At 49.1% G+C, this 13,866-nt stretch overlaps 2 protein-coding genes across 13 annotated transcripts in view; one reads left to right on the top strand and one right to left on the bottom strand.

Annotated features, from left to right (window-relative positions):
• PFKM (phosphofructokinase, muscle) overlaps positions 1-10,136 on the top strand; it is a 39,527-nt gene extending 29,391 nt beyond the window's left edge. For all 3 annotated transcript variants that reach the window (XM_015238070.3, XM_072972907.1, XM_006202905.3), the window contains 16 exons: positions 15-123; positions 238-333; positions 583-675; positions 1,285-1,410; positions 2,518-2,582; positions 3,046-3,109; positions 3,861-4,010; positions 4,976-5,046; positions 5,403-5,490; positions 5,576-5,728; positions 6,199-6,363; positions 7,353-7,414; positions 7,640-7,751; positions 9,070-9,169; positions 9,247-9,352; positions 9,594-10,136. In XM_015238070.3, the coding sequence (XP_015093556.1) occupies positions 15-123; positions 238-333; positions 583-675; positions 1,285-1,410; positions 2,518-2,582; positions 3,046-3,109; positions 3,861-4,010; positions 4,976-5,046; positions 5,403-5,490; positions 5,576-5,728; positions 6,199-6,363; positions 7,353-7,414; positions 7,640-7,751; positions 9,070-9,169; positions 9,247-9,352; positions 9,594-9,738 (1,705 nt within the window). In that variant the 3' untranslated portion in view covers positions 9,739-10,136. The remainder of the gene's footprint in view (positions 1-14; positions 124-237; positions 334-582; positions 676-1,284; positions 1,411-2,517; positions 2,583-3,045; positions 3,110-3,860; positions 4,011-4,975; positions 5,047-5,402; positions 5,491-5,575; positions 5,729-6,198; positions 6,364-7,352; positions 7,415-7,639; positions 7,752-9,069; positions 9,170-9,246; positions 9,353-9,593) is intronic.
• Positions 1-13,866, bottom strand: part of ASB8 (ankyrin repeat and SOCS box containing 8) — a 56,467-nt gene that overhangs the window by 22,621 nt on the left and 19,980 nt on the right. For 9 of the 10 annotated variants that reach the window (XM_072972918.1, XM_072972917.1, XM_072972910.1 and 6 more), the window contains exons 4-5: positions 9,579-12,975; positions 7,190-7,367 (exon numbers count right to left, since the gene is read on the bottom strand). In XM_072972918.1, the coding sequence (XP_072829019.1) occupies positions 12,343-12,975 (633 nt within the window). In that variant the 3' untranslated portion in view covers positions 7,190-7,367; positions 9,579-12,342. Of the gene's footprint in view, positions 1-2,096; positions 2,219-7,189; positions 7,368-9,578; positions 12,976-13,866 lie in introns of all 10 variants that reach the window. The other variant, XM_072972915.1, reaches the window with a different exon arrangement.

Genomic DNA, 13,866 nt, shown 5'->3' with positions numbered 1-13,866 from the left:
GGCTCTCATCTCAGATACCTGGCCCTTGTCACCTCTCTCTCCTGTGGGGCCGACTGGGTTTTTATTCCCGAGTGTCCACCAGATGATGACTGGGAGGAACACCTTTGCCGCCGGCTCAGCGAGGTACTGGCTCTTTATTTTGCCCTTTGAAAAAGCCCTCACTCTGTCCCATTGATGATCCCTTTCCTGTCCATCAATTTTATAACACTGACGATTTTTCACTTTGTTCTTCACCAGACAAGGAACCGTGGTTCTCGTCTCAACATCATCATTGTGGCTGAGGGTGCGATCGACAAAAATGGCAAACCAATCACGTCAGAAGAAATAAAAAACGTTAGTATGAATGGAGCCAGAGAGGCCTTGACACCTTACCCCTCTCCTGGCCCCGTTCCCCAGGGATTCTGAGTCTCCCTTTGGTTCTTCTGCATGTCTCTCCCCGGGTTTCCTGCCTCCGAGTTCCTCCCACCCAGGGGGCATTACAAGATGAGACGCTAAGTTATCCTCGGTTTATCTAGGTCCCTGCTTGTTTCCTCTCCTTGACTCCGTATCTCTCTCTCTCTGTCCTTCTCTTGGTCCCTTCAGCTGGTGGTAAAGCGTCTGGGATATGACACCCGGGTCACTGTCTTGGGACATGTGCAGCGAGGTGGGACACCGTCAGCCTTTGACAGAATCCTGGTAGGTACGGGACTCTGCGGCCCTCACACCGTAGAACCCTCAACTTGCTGTCCTTTCCCAGCAGGACTGAACTTCCCCAGCACAGGGGTTTAAACCGTTGGTTGTGCCGCCCCTCAACCAGCCTCTGGACGCCAGTGGCCCTTGACCCATTCCTATACTCTCAAGTTTTCTTTTGTTCCAAGAAATGACGGGAAACTATATACTCCCCTAAGGTCTAACATCTTAGAACTTTGACCATTAGTGAAATTATTAAGACCTAACCTCACACACTCGACTTGTGCCCTCTTATCCTACTTTCATTGGAAGAGAGAGGCAGCGTCCCTCCTTGTTTTATCAGTTCAAGAAGGGAATGTTATATTCCCTTCATTACTACAGTGGCTGTGTTTCTCTGGAACCAGGCAGAATCCTTGGGGTTCTGATGGAAAAATGATAAAGAATCATCCAGCTTTCGGTGAAATCTGGGTAGGGAGGTAAAGCCCAGTGAGTTCTTGACTGCAGTCCTTAAATGTGGAAATCAACTCATGATTTGGAAAGGGTCTTGAGTGTCCAGGTTCTCCAGGCCAAGCCTAGATGGGGAGGCTTGAACCAGACTGCCTTTGCTCCCCGCAGGGCAGCAGGATGGGTGTGGAAGCAGTGATGGCACTTTTGGAGGGGACCCCGGACACCCCAGCCTGTGTGGTGAGCCTCTCTGGTAACCAGGCTGTGCGCCTGCCCCTCATGGAGTGTGTCCAGGTGGTGAGTACCGACCCCAAGCCCCTTCCTACCAGCCCCAAGGCCCTGTCTCTGAGCTTGAGCTGATGGGGAAGAGAGCAGCTTCCGAGGCTGCTGGGATGTGAGCAGGTGGAGAGGCAGCGGGGTGCAGCAAGAGACACGGGGGGAAGTGGGCCCTGCACAGGAGCTGTGACCTCTCTAGCTAAGGCTCAGTTTCCCCGCCTGTCAAGTGTTCCTAAAGAAGATGGGAGACTCTACATCCTACTTGGTAATAAGACCCAATATCCCATAATATCCAACCTCAAGAGAAATGCAGTATTTCTCCAAACCTCATTAAAAGCCGGAGAATATTAGAAAGGTCTGGCTAGGTAGCTTATTTCACTCTGTGATTTCTCCCTTGAACACGTTTCTCTGAACCAACATGAGGTTACTAATACTCACCTTGAGGGTGATTGTAAGGATTGACCATATAAGTGGTCTGATGTAGGACCTGGAAGAGCTTGAGTGCTCAGGAAATGGTGGCTCTTATTATAGAAGCATCACTCCTTTGATACCACAGAGCAAACACTGCGGCTGGGAGCTAAGTGTCTGGCCTGATCCTTAGGGCTGGATCCCCGTCTCCTGGTGGCTTCTCTCTGAGACTCGGGAGCCCTAATGAGCCCAGACAAACTCCAGCCTTGCCTGGAACTGTATCTCTGAGAGGCCCCAACCTGAAGCACTGGCTCAGTAGTCAGGAAGCACATGGCAGGGATCAGCCTTGCTCTCTAACCGGGTGATCTGCAGGATCCTCTTCATTTTTCCATTAGTTTAGAGGCTCCATTGAGGCTGGGCCCTGGGTGTGGAATGGAGGAAGGTGCTATTTTATCTGTGTGAGCTCCTCTTCTCTGCCCATCTTCTCATAAATAGAAAAGGGCTTGAATCAGCCCTTTTTGTTTGCTGCTCATTACTCAGAAAATTAAGGAAAAACAAAGATACTTCTCCTTCCATGAAAGTTGAGGGGCATAGAAAAGGTGGGGTATGGGGTGGGCAGGATCCAGTCACAAGCCCAGAGATGGCAGAGTCTCAGCGTGGGGGGAGTCCAGCTATACGGAGCCCTGCCCTGGAGTCGTGACTGGCTGTCTCCTCCCTCAGACCAAAGATGTGACCAAGGCCATGAATGAGAGGCGATTTGATGAAGCCATGAAGCTGAGAGGCCGGTGAGAAAATGACTGGGAGCTCGCTAGCTACAGAATCAGATCCTGCAATAAAGCCAAAAACTGATGTAGCTCCAGACCCCAAGGAGGAGCCTCTGCTTTTCCCTCCTTTTATTGTCTCAAAAATAGTTTCTTCCCCAAGAGTATTAGTTGTGAGGTGACCAGGAGGCTCAGTTCATCCCAGGGACTCTCTTTTACAGTCTGTTATCTCTACGTGTGGACCCAGCTAGATCTTAAGTGTCTCTAGGTGAGGGGGGAAGCATGCTCAGGGAGTGTTTGGTGAGTCAGTGGCCTCTTTGTAGCCCTGCCTGACCCCTGCTCTGCCCTAGTTATGCCCTTAGAGGTTTGCCCTCTGGAACTTCACGCTGGGAGCAAAACTTCAGACCAGATCCCCTTGGCTGCTGGCCTTGGGGAGTGGCCTGAAGACACTTCTCTCCCTCTTTTTCTCTCTCGGTACTTTTTATAGGAGCTTCATGAACAACTGGGAGGTATACAAGATTCTGGCTCATGTCAGACCCCCACTGTCCAAGGTACTGGCAAGTTGCTCTCCCCCCTTGTCCCTCTTCCTCTCCCATTCTCCCATTACGAAGTGCTACCCTCAACCCACACAGCTGATGCCTTGCCAACTTCTTTGCCCACTGTAATCCTCAGAGCTGAGTCCCCACTAAGATAATTTTCTCTCAGCTACCCTAGATACAAGCCCCGTGTTCCCAGTGTGCCCTGGATGTCTCTAACCAAAGACCTACATCCAATTCAGGGCTGACAAGATGCAAGGAATGGAAAAGAAGGCTTATGTATTATTGCCTCTGGGCCAATCTGGAATAATCACATCTAAATGTATTTAGGCAATGTCATTGCCACCATTGGCATAGTGGTTAGTATTTATTGTATACTAGAATTATCTGGGCTACTTATTAAACATGCATATTCCCCTCCCGCAGAGGGGATCCAGATCTGGGGTACGGCCAGGAATATGCAGGTTTAACAAGCTCCCTGAGTGGATCTGATGCAGGTGGTCCAAGGATCGCACTTTGGGAAACATTGCTCTGGAAGTTCTCTTATTCATTGTGCAGTGATAGCTGGAATCAGGGACCACAGCTTGATTTATTCATCTGTGATAAAGACTTCTGATTCCTAGTGTGAGGGAGGGAACAAGCAGGAGGGGAGGGGTGTATGCTGTCAGGACCATAAGGAACTCAGAGCTCAGCTTCCTTCACTGACCTGCCCCCCTCCCCCTGTTGGCCCCTTTCCCCCTTTCCCCCTCTGCTTCCTTCTCCACAGAGTGGCTCACACACAGTGGCTGTGATGAATGTGGGGGCCCCAGCTGCAGGCATGAATGCCGCCGTCCGCTCCACTGTGAGAATTGGCCTGATCCAGGGCAACCGAGTGCTGGTTGTGCATGATGGCTTCGAGGGCCTGGCCAAGGGTCAGGTATGGGGATGAAAGGAAAGAGGGCACTTTGGGGCTGAGGAGCAGTCGTGGGGAGGATGAGTATATCAGGGTGACCTGTCTGTTCTCTTGCCTTCCCCCTCCCCATCTTTTTCTCTGGTTGGGGTTCAAACAGAAGTAGATTCAGTAGTTCCCCTTTATCTGAGGGGGACACTTCCCCAGTGGATGCCTGAAACCATGACAGTACTGATCCCGATATATAGCTGATCCTTGAACAATGTGCGTTTGAACTGCATGGGCCCACTTATATGCAGATTTTTTCAATAGCACGTACCACAGTACTGTATGACCGGGTTGGTTGAATCCATGGATGTGGAACGGTGGCTATGAGAGCTGACTGTAAAGTTACACGCATATTTTCCACTGCGTGGAGAGTTGGTGCCCCTCACCCCCTTGTTGTTTAAGGGTCAGCTGTATGCTGTGTGATTTCTCTATACTAACGGGTGGGTAGCATGGACAGTATGGACATGCTGGACAAAGGGATGATTCAGGTCTTGGGTGGGGTGAAGCAGGACAGTGCAAGATTTCATCATGCTACTCAGAACAGCACACCAGTTAAAACTTATGAATTATTTCTGGAATTTTCCATTTAATATTTTTGGACCGAGGTTCACCACAGGTAACTGGAAGCTCGGAAACTGAAATCACAGATAAAAGGGAGCTACTGTATTTAACTTCAAGGCAGCAGGAACAGGCAGAAGCCACTGAAATGAACCCTTTGCAAACAATGTGTCTGATTTAATTCTCTGTCCCAAAGTTAAGCACGATGCCTGGCATAAGCAGGTGCTTAATATCTGTGAATGAGCAGTAAGGGTGGAAGCAGTAAGGGTTGGGGGGTCAGGGGGAGGAGGATGCCCGGTGTTCCTCCCCCAGGGGCAGGTGGGTGTCGGAGTGAGGTCAGGACTTAAGAAGTGGTGTTGGGCCACCTGTGTGACCTTTCTCTGCAGATCGAGGAAGCTGGCTGGAGCTACGTTGGAGGCTGGACTGGCCAAGGTGGTTCTAAACTTGGGACTAAAAGGTAAGTGGCATTACAGGAGCACCTCCTCCTAGTCACCCCTACCCCTAAAGGTGTCCCTTGGAATGTGGTGTCAGTTCACTCAGTCAGGGTCTGCTTGGACCACTGCTGTTATCTGGGTCCTCTACCCTGAGCTCTCAGTTGCTTTAGTGAGGGCAGATGTGCCCGTCCACACAATTCTGGCAATTTAGAGCCCCAGGGTGTATCCTTGGGCAGGGGTGAGAGGTCGAACAGGGAAGGGGGCGCAAGTTAAGAAATTATAAATAAAGGGCTTCTAACTCTAGGTTTTCTCTTCCTCAATTTTGCTGTCTCTTCCCCAAATTCTGTCCTCCCACCCCCTCCCTGCCCCAATCAACTAGGACTTTACCCAAGAAGAGCCTCGAACAGATCAGTGCCAACATCACCAAGTTTAACATCCAGGGCCTTGTCATCATTGGGGGCTTTGAGGTGGGTGCCCTTCCCAACCGTTTCTTCCATTCCCCCTGCACCTTGCCCCGTCCTCATTCCTGCCCTTCTGCTCCCTTCTTCACAGGCTTACACGGGGGGCCTGGAGCTGATGGAGGGCAGGAAGCTGTATGACGAGCTCTGCATCCCATTCGTGGTCATTCCTGCTACGGTCTCCAACAACGTGCCCGGCTCAGACTTCAGCGTGGGGGCCGACACAGCCCTCAACACCATCTGCATGGTGAGAGCCACCCCACTTCCCAGTCTCTGGCTGGGGGTATAATCCCTGGACTGCATCTGGGCCTCAAAAGTGAGCCACTTGTTTTGTACCAGCCAAATGGCAGCGTTTGAAAAATGCCTCTTCACGCCCTGCCATTTACACAGGCTGTATTGAACTGTATGTGTAGTGTCCATTCTCCCCACCTTGTGAGTCCTCTAACCTAGAAATGCATCTGTGCTCTGCATGCCAAATGTTTTTTCCTGAGGTCATTCAGCCTAATTCTCCTACTCTAAGCAACAGAAAGGGTAGGGACAACCCCCTTCCCAGGAGAGGAGTTCTGCTGTGGCTGGCAGAGGTGCTGGCCGTCCCTGAAGGCAAGAGCTTGATGAGACGCAGGGGCCCCACTCCAGAGCTGGGTGATATTAGGGACCAGAGCAGTGACAAGAATCACATCCCTAACCCTATCCTTCTGTGACCCATTGTCTTTGCAGACCTGTGACCGCATCAAGCAGTCAGCAGCAGGCACCAAGCGCCGGGTGTTTATCATCGAGACCATGGGCGGCTACTGTGGCTACCTGGCCACCATGGCTGGACTGGCAGCCGGGGCCGATGCTGCCTATATTTTTGAGGATCCCTTCACCATTAGAGACCTGCAGGTAGACGGCCACCCAGAGCTTGCCAGGGAGCTCTCCCTGCCCTAGTCTGGCCCCACTGTCCTCACAGTGAGCTGAGCTGTGAGAGCTCACGACGTGGACGGAGCCAATGGACTGTGGAGTCCTAAAACGAGCACTGGGCAGGCATTCTCCGGTGTGACCTCTTGCACGTGCCCACAGCTCCTGTCACTGGAGCTCCTGTTTGAAAGGTGGCAGGCTGCAAAGCCCTTCATGTGCAATTTTGTGTTTTATTTTCATAACATTCAAGGGAGATATCCCTGTATTACAGATGAGAGAGGTTCAGAGAGGTTACGAAGCCTTTCTAAACTTTTAGTGGGTGGTTTAACTGACTGAGGAGGTCACGCCACCCCTCCAGATTTCCCTAGCTACCAAAACATACCCTTCTCATTCCATTTTTGAGGGGGATACCCTTATGATCCTTATTTTCCAAGATCCCCATTCACTGGAGAAAAGAAGAGCCACAGCGTGGAGGGCTGCAGGCTGAGGGAACTCCCTAACCCAAGGACCCAGCCAACCCCTGCCCGCAATGGAGGGTGACCCTCTTCCTCCTTCACCCCCAACTCAAAGCCCAAATGAAGGGAGTGCTTCTTCCCAGGTGAATCACTGCTGTATGCAGAAGCAGCCCATTTAGAGACCAAGACCGAGAGCAGAATCAGCCCTCTGAGAGGAGAACTGGAAACCCCTGGAAAGGGAGATTGGGAGGGGGTGGAAAGGGGCTGAAAACTGACAGTACCATGCTGTCTCAAACTTCCTTCTTCCCATTTCCCATCTTATCTGGAGTCTTCCCTTAATTTCAGTCTGCACTGACCTTCTTAAAGGAATGAGGCACAGTTCAGGCCCTGGGCTGTAAACAGTCCTCTTCCACGTCCCTCTGCCCTCCTGGAGAGGCCTGGCGGGGAAGAAGGGATCCATGTGCCTGCCCAGCCTTATCCACTCTCAGCTGGGCTTAGGATTTTCTGCTTCATTTTCAGGCAAATGTTGAACATCTGGTGCAAAAGATGAAAACAACTGTGAAGAGGGGCTTGGTGTTAAGGTACCTCATCCCTGGTTTGCTCCCAAGTGAAGAGAAGAGATAGTCAGGCTTTGGCCCTAGTCAGACTGCAGCCATGGTTGAGACACCCTGAGGCATCTTTGGATACAAAGGGAGAGAACCTGGACTGCAAGAAGAGATGGAACCCAGAGGGACAAAGCTGACCACCGCAGAGGGCTGGGGGATGGAGGGGGACGCATGCGGCACAGGCATCGGTCTCTCCTGCAGGAACGAGAAGTGCAATGACAACTATACCACTGACTTCATCTTCAACCTGTACTCAGAGGAGGGGAAGGGCATCTTCGACAGCAGGAAGAACGTGCTTGGCCATATGCAGCAGGTAGGGAGTACACACATCATGCCCATCACAAGACAGCCGTAACCCCCAATAGCCACTGAGTGTCCCTCTGGCCTCCAGCCTGCTGAGGGTATCAGTGCCGCCACAGAACATGGGTCTGCGGTCTTCTACAGTCACAGAATCAGACATCTATACCCTGGAAATGGCCTTAGCTTCATCCTCTTTCTTTAGGGCAGGGTTTTTCAACCTTGGCATATTGCCATTTGGGGCTGGAAAATTCTCTCTGGTGGTTCTGTGTGTTTTAGGATGGCTTAGCAGCATTCTTGGACTCTACTCACTAGAAGCCAATGGCATTCCCTCCCCTGTTGTACAACTAAAAAAAAAAAAAGTCTCTAGATGTTACCAAATGTCCCCCAGGGGGCAACATCATCTTCAGTTGAGAACTACTGCTTCAGATGAAGAAAATGAGGCTGAGAGAGGAGAAATAATTTTTTCAGGGCCACTCATCAAGCTTGAGTGAAGCCAGAATAAGCCTAGTCCAGTGCTTTCCCCGCCACACTGTGCTGCCTTCCATAGGGAATGTGGTGGGTGAGTACAGGCACCTTGCTGGGGTTGGGCTCCATCCCCACTAACTGGGGTTCCAAGGGGGAAGGAATCTCTTTCTCCACCTACTTTCAGTCCCCACCCTAGGTAGGCCTCTCTCACAGATGATACTAGTGGTCTGAGGCCTCCCCTATCCCAAATGTTCCCCACTGATGCCTCTTAAGCACTTACTTTTGACCTTTCTGTACCCACAAATGAACTCACATTATCTCAGTTTGAATGAGCTTATCAGCCTCTGCAGGAGTGAGGTCCTATTGCATAAAGTATGAAGACCTATTTTCTGTTTTTCCTCCCTTTCTGTTTTCCCACTTACTTTGCTTTGTTCAGAGAAAATCTGCAAGGTGTTTTATAATTATGAGGTGCTACCAAGGGCATCCAGATGGGGTCACAAGGAATGCTTTGTGTCATCAGTGATGGTGACTGACAAAAGCTGCTAGGTTGTAGAGGGGCAGGGAATAGAGTGGCCAGTAAGCCTGGAAGGAAATGAACAGGATCATGCAGCTGTGGGGCTGGAAGAAGCAACTGCGAGACCAGTCATCCCCTTGTACTAATGAGTTACTCTGACATCTGATTAATGGCCAAAAGCTCACCCTGGTTCCCAGCCCTGTTTCAGGATTTCCTTTCATGGTTAGGTTTATGGATTCCTGCTTCTGGCTGTAAACCTGGACCTATTCTTTCCTTTTTCTCCGTGTATTCCAATGTCTTTGCCACTTCATTAGAGCCCTTACCTCTATAATTTTTATGATTCTTTTTCCAGGGTGGGAGCCCAACTCCATTTGACAGGAATTTTGCCACTAAGATGGGTGCAAAGGCTATGAACTGGATGTCTGGGAAGATCAAAGAGAGTTACCGTAATGGTAGGTGGGGTTAAGAGGGGCCCCCTTCCTAGAAGCTGGTTCCCAGTTTAGAAGCTGACTGACCATCCCTATTGCAGGGCGGATCTTTGCTAATACTCCAGACTCAGGTTGTGTTCTGGGGATGCGCAAGAGAGCACTGATCTTTCAACCAGTGACTGAGCTGATGGAACAGACAGATTTTGAGTGAGTACATCTACTTCCTGGGGTGGTTCCTTCCCTGGTAGTTTCAAGATCTACTCTTCCCAACCTGTTCACTGTCTTCAGTCCTTTTCTCTTAGGAGTAACACCTGTAGTTGTACCTACTTTAGATGTGATGCCCATGCCCCAAATCCAGCTGGTTGTGCTCAACTTCTTCCCATAGCCTTTCACAGATGTTGATTGGGGCGCTAAAGATTAAATCATCACCTACCTCATTCCTCTGTAGGCACCGCATCCCCAAGGAACAATGGTGGCTGAAGCTGAGGCCCATCCTCAAAATCCTAGCCAAGTATGAGATTGACTTGGACACCTCAGAGCATGCCCACCTGGAGCACATCAGCCGGAAGCGGTCTGGAGAAGCTGCCGTCTAAACCTCTTTGCAGTGAGGGGAACAGATGGTCTGATCATGGTCAGCTCACCCCCGATAGATCCAAGTTCACATCGTCTCAAGTGTTTCAGCTCATTTTTCATTAGGTTTCCTTTTATTCTGTAACTGCAGCCGTGGTCAGCTCTGGCCGGGGAGCTGGGGCAGGGGGCAATGAGTAGAAGCTCCTTTTAGGTAGAATTTATCATGACTTCTACCCCAGCTTCATCTGTCACACAAGGCTGGGCTCCTCCCCTAGTGCTACTGCTAGATTTCAGTTACTCGGTTAGAATTTTCCTAAAAATAAGCTTTATTTATTTCTTTGTGATGACAGAGTCTTGGTTCCTCTACTACTTTTACTACAGTGACAATAACTACACTAATAAATGCCAACTGGTCGCTGTGCTTTCGGTTCTCCTGTTATCACCTCCACAAGTGCATTCCTGTCAGCCCCAAGCCAGACTCTGCCCAGACACCTGGGAAAATGCAGCCCATGTGACAAGCCCATGTACTTCTCGCTCATCTTGGACATCTCTTGACTCTGTACACAAGGTCTGAGAACATAGTGGACTGGTCCTTACCCTCATCCCACAGCTAGTCCCTCCTGCATCCTCTGCAATCAGCAGGACGCTCCAGTCTCCCTTAAGCATAAAGTTGCGTTTCATTTCTTGATCATAAACCATTATCCAGGGTTGCTTTTTCCCAGCCATCCTACAGTCTCTGCTCCTCTCCTCTGACAACACAGGGTTCTTCCTTCTCAGCTTTTCCTCTGTACTCCTTTCTGGATGAAAACCAGACTCCATTTGTTTGGAGACATGTACATTTTGAAAGCCTGGGAAACAGACAACCAGTCCTGGACCTAGTTTGGTGGGTTGATTGAAATACTGCTTTGGAAAATTGTCGGTTCTCATTCAGCTCAGTTTGTTTGCTATTCTGTCACACCGGCTTCTTCCTCCTCATCAGCCAAGTATCCAAGCAGTGCAGTTGGTCTTCAGGATTGGGACTATAGACTGTGTCCCCAGTTGACAGGATGCTACCTGACCTTGGCTGTCAGCACAGGCATACATACTCCTCCCAACCTACACAGTTTCCACACTTGCTTGCTGAAGCAGGAAGGAGGTTCAGGGTTTTACAAGGGGTGGAGGAAAGGATTATCTCTAGTAGTTCCCTAATACTAGCAAAGTATTACTGTTATACCCTAAAAAAAGTTCTAAAAAACAGCCCATGTGGGTGGTGGTGACAGCCCCATTTCAGAGATGAGGACACTGGGGCTCCAGGTAATTAAATAACTTAGAGAAAAGTAGGAAGAGTAGAAATTGCCAAACTTGCTTTTAGAACTGTTTATTTCTTTTTTTTTAGTGAGCAAAAAATGCCAACAGGAAAAGGACAAAAGCGTCATACTTTTTCAAATTAGCTGTGTCAGCCGATTCTGTTAATTTTTATTCATAGTTCCCAATCAGTTAAAAAAAGATTTTCAAATTTGTGTAAGGTCATCTAAGATCAATAACAACTTGATTGAGTTTAGCAATGTGAAAAGGAAGAGATTGTAGACTAAGTACTGTTCACTAAAACAGGTCTTTTTTGGGTAGGTGGGCCATCTCAGAGGAAGGGCTATAGTGCTCTCCTACTCCCCAGCTCCACCCCCTCCACCAGTATCTTGTAGAGAGCAATAAAAAGCAAAGTTTCCAAAACAACTAAAAAAAAAACCTCCAAGCTCTTAGGGAGTGAGCTTCCTCTAGGGAATGAAGAAGACCCACGAGAAAAGGCAGCCCAGCCCAGCTCTTTCTTCCCCTGCGAGAGTGAACACCTTCGTCGGCGGTGCAGGAAATGCCTGCGAAGCCCAGTAGAGCAAACTGGCTTCCAGGAAGAGAAAGAACTGCACTAGAAGAAAAGTTCTTAGGACTTTTAGTTTTTAGGACTGCTTAGAACCTTCTATGTCTTCTACTTCACGGAGAGCAGCAAGACAATCTTTCTAAAATAAACCTGCTGAACTACTATGGCCTTGAGCACACTCATGGAAAAGGGGCAAAGACTGCTGTTCCCTTCAGTGGTGAGGAAGGGGGCCAGTCCCTTCTGAGTGCCCCGTGATGTGGCATTCTAGGGACATCATCCAGCCCAATTCCGAACCTGCACACATTTGAGCTTGTTGCCTCTTCATCTTTGGGCCTCAGTTGTTAGCTGGAGTTTTCTTAAACTTCTTCGCAGATCAACTAAAATGTTCCTAGAAGGAGTCTTTGGAAATGTTAATCATGTCCCCAAAGGAAAACCAAACACACATTCTATAAGTATTCTTTGTCTTCCTAGAATAATTCAGTTGCACTGTTGACTTTTTCCCTAAAGGGGAGGGTTGGGGAGACCTCTTCTTTTAGAGGGTGTAATCTAAAAAGCCAAGTAAGCAATAAACAGAAACAGAAGAGAGTTTTTTTTGTTTGTTTGGTTGCTTGGTTTGGGGAAGGGAAGTGATGTGGAGGTTACTGTTGTGACATGTTGCCTTGAAATATAAACCACACAACAGGAACAGCTGCTTTTCTTGTTTTCCAAGAGAGACAGTTTCGCAGGGCAAAACCTCACCCAGAGTTGCCCATGTGATGGTGCAAACGTCTCCTCCAGGCTATTCTACAAGTAACAGGTATTCCTTCAGAGAAGCTGGCAGTGGCAGGCCCTTCACTGCATCCGGCAGATACTGGAGTCCCAGGCTCCGGCGCACTGCATAGCGAGAGAGTGTTTTTAGAGTCCCTGGGGCTGAGCACAGAACAGTCAGTTTTTCACACAGCTGCTGGTCTTTGGCCACTTCTCGTGGCATGGTGCCATTTTTCCTTAATTCAAAGTGTCCGACAGCCCTGTGGAGGAGCTCAAAGCAAGAGTCCTCTTTCTCCGTTCCAAGTCCCCTGACTAGTAGAGCCACCAGGCGGGAGATGGGTGTCTGGCCTTTTAGGTTGATGACTCTGACTTCTGCACCATAATCAAGAAGGATGCTGACACTCTCAAGATTTCCCTTCATGGCAGCCCAGCTGAGTGGGGTATCATTGTTGTAATCCAGGGCATTGACTGAGGCGCCGCTCTCCAGAAGGGCCCGCACACACTCAGCATTGTTCTTAAAGGCTGCCCAGTGAAGTGGGGTGTCTCGGTTGCCATCCAGTGCATTGGGGTTTGCACCGTATTCCAACAGGACCTCCACACAAGCCTCATCCTTCTCGGCTGCATAGTGGAGGGCTGTCCGGTTATAACCATCCAGGGCATTCACCTGTAAAGAGGGAGGGACTACATTACAGTCTACAGACAACTGAGAGGACAGGCCGGCCAAGAAGCTTGCATGTGTTTATCCACTGTCTTTGCTACGTAACATTCTGAACACGAGGGTCAACAAGCAACTCCCAGGGAGTCGTGGTGACAAGCATGGAGATATGATAGGAGCTGAGGAGCAAATAGGAAAAGGACCATCCCCAAATATTATGTGCATGGATTAGCTGGCCTGAATAACGGATGTTTCTGCATCCATGTTCTTATTCGCTATTTACTAGAATCTCTACTACAGAGTAAGGAGAAAGAGAAGATAGTTAAGTCCTTGTAACTACTTTGAAAGACATTTATTGGAAAGCAGCTTGAATACACTGGCCAGAGTAAAAGTTTTGGATTATTTTACTTATCCTGACTCACTCTATAACCCGTGGCTAATGGCAAACAGACTGAAAAATAATGAGGCCAAGGTTCTGCCCAGGTAGCTCTGCTAAGTTCTTTAACCATACAGAGATGCTCAAATTGTTAATCCAAGTCAGCCCCTTGCAAACATGTGCTGTGGTGTCACAGGAGAACCTAGAGGAAAGTATGTGGGAGAAAGAGCACAGATCCTCCCATGCTGGAAAAATCAGCATCACCTCTAATTTCTGAAGGCAACAAAGACTTCAAATTCCAAGTTTATACATAGTATATTATATTCCCTCATAAAATGTTTAACTGAGTTCAACCTTCTATTTAGCTAAAACCTGTCTTTTTTCTTTTTTCTTTTTGCCCAGGATATTTTCACTGTCCTCACTGACACTAATCACTGGCTTTCACTTCAGGGTGAAAAATTATGGGATAGATACTGACAAGTAGAGAACAGCATGGCTGTGTGGAGGTGAGGATGTTGGGGGCT

Source organism: Vicugna pacos, chromosome 12 (genome assembly GCF_048564905.1).
Source record: "Vicugna pacos chromosome 12, VicPac4, whole genome shotgun sequence".
Classification (NCBI taxonomy): Eukaryota; Metazoa; Chordata; class Mammalia; order Artiodactyla; family Camelidae; genus Vicugna; species Vicugna pacos.
The sequence above is the reverse complement of the archived record's forward strand: the minus strand, read 5'-3'. Positions and strand labels throughout refer to the sequence as shown.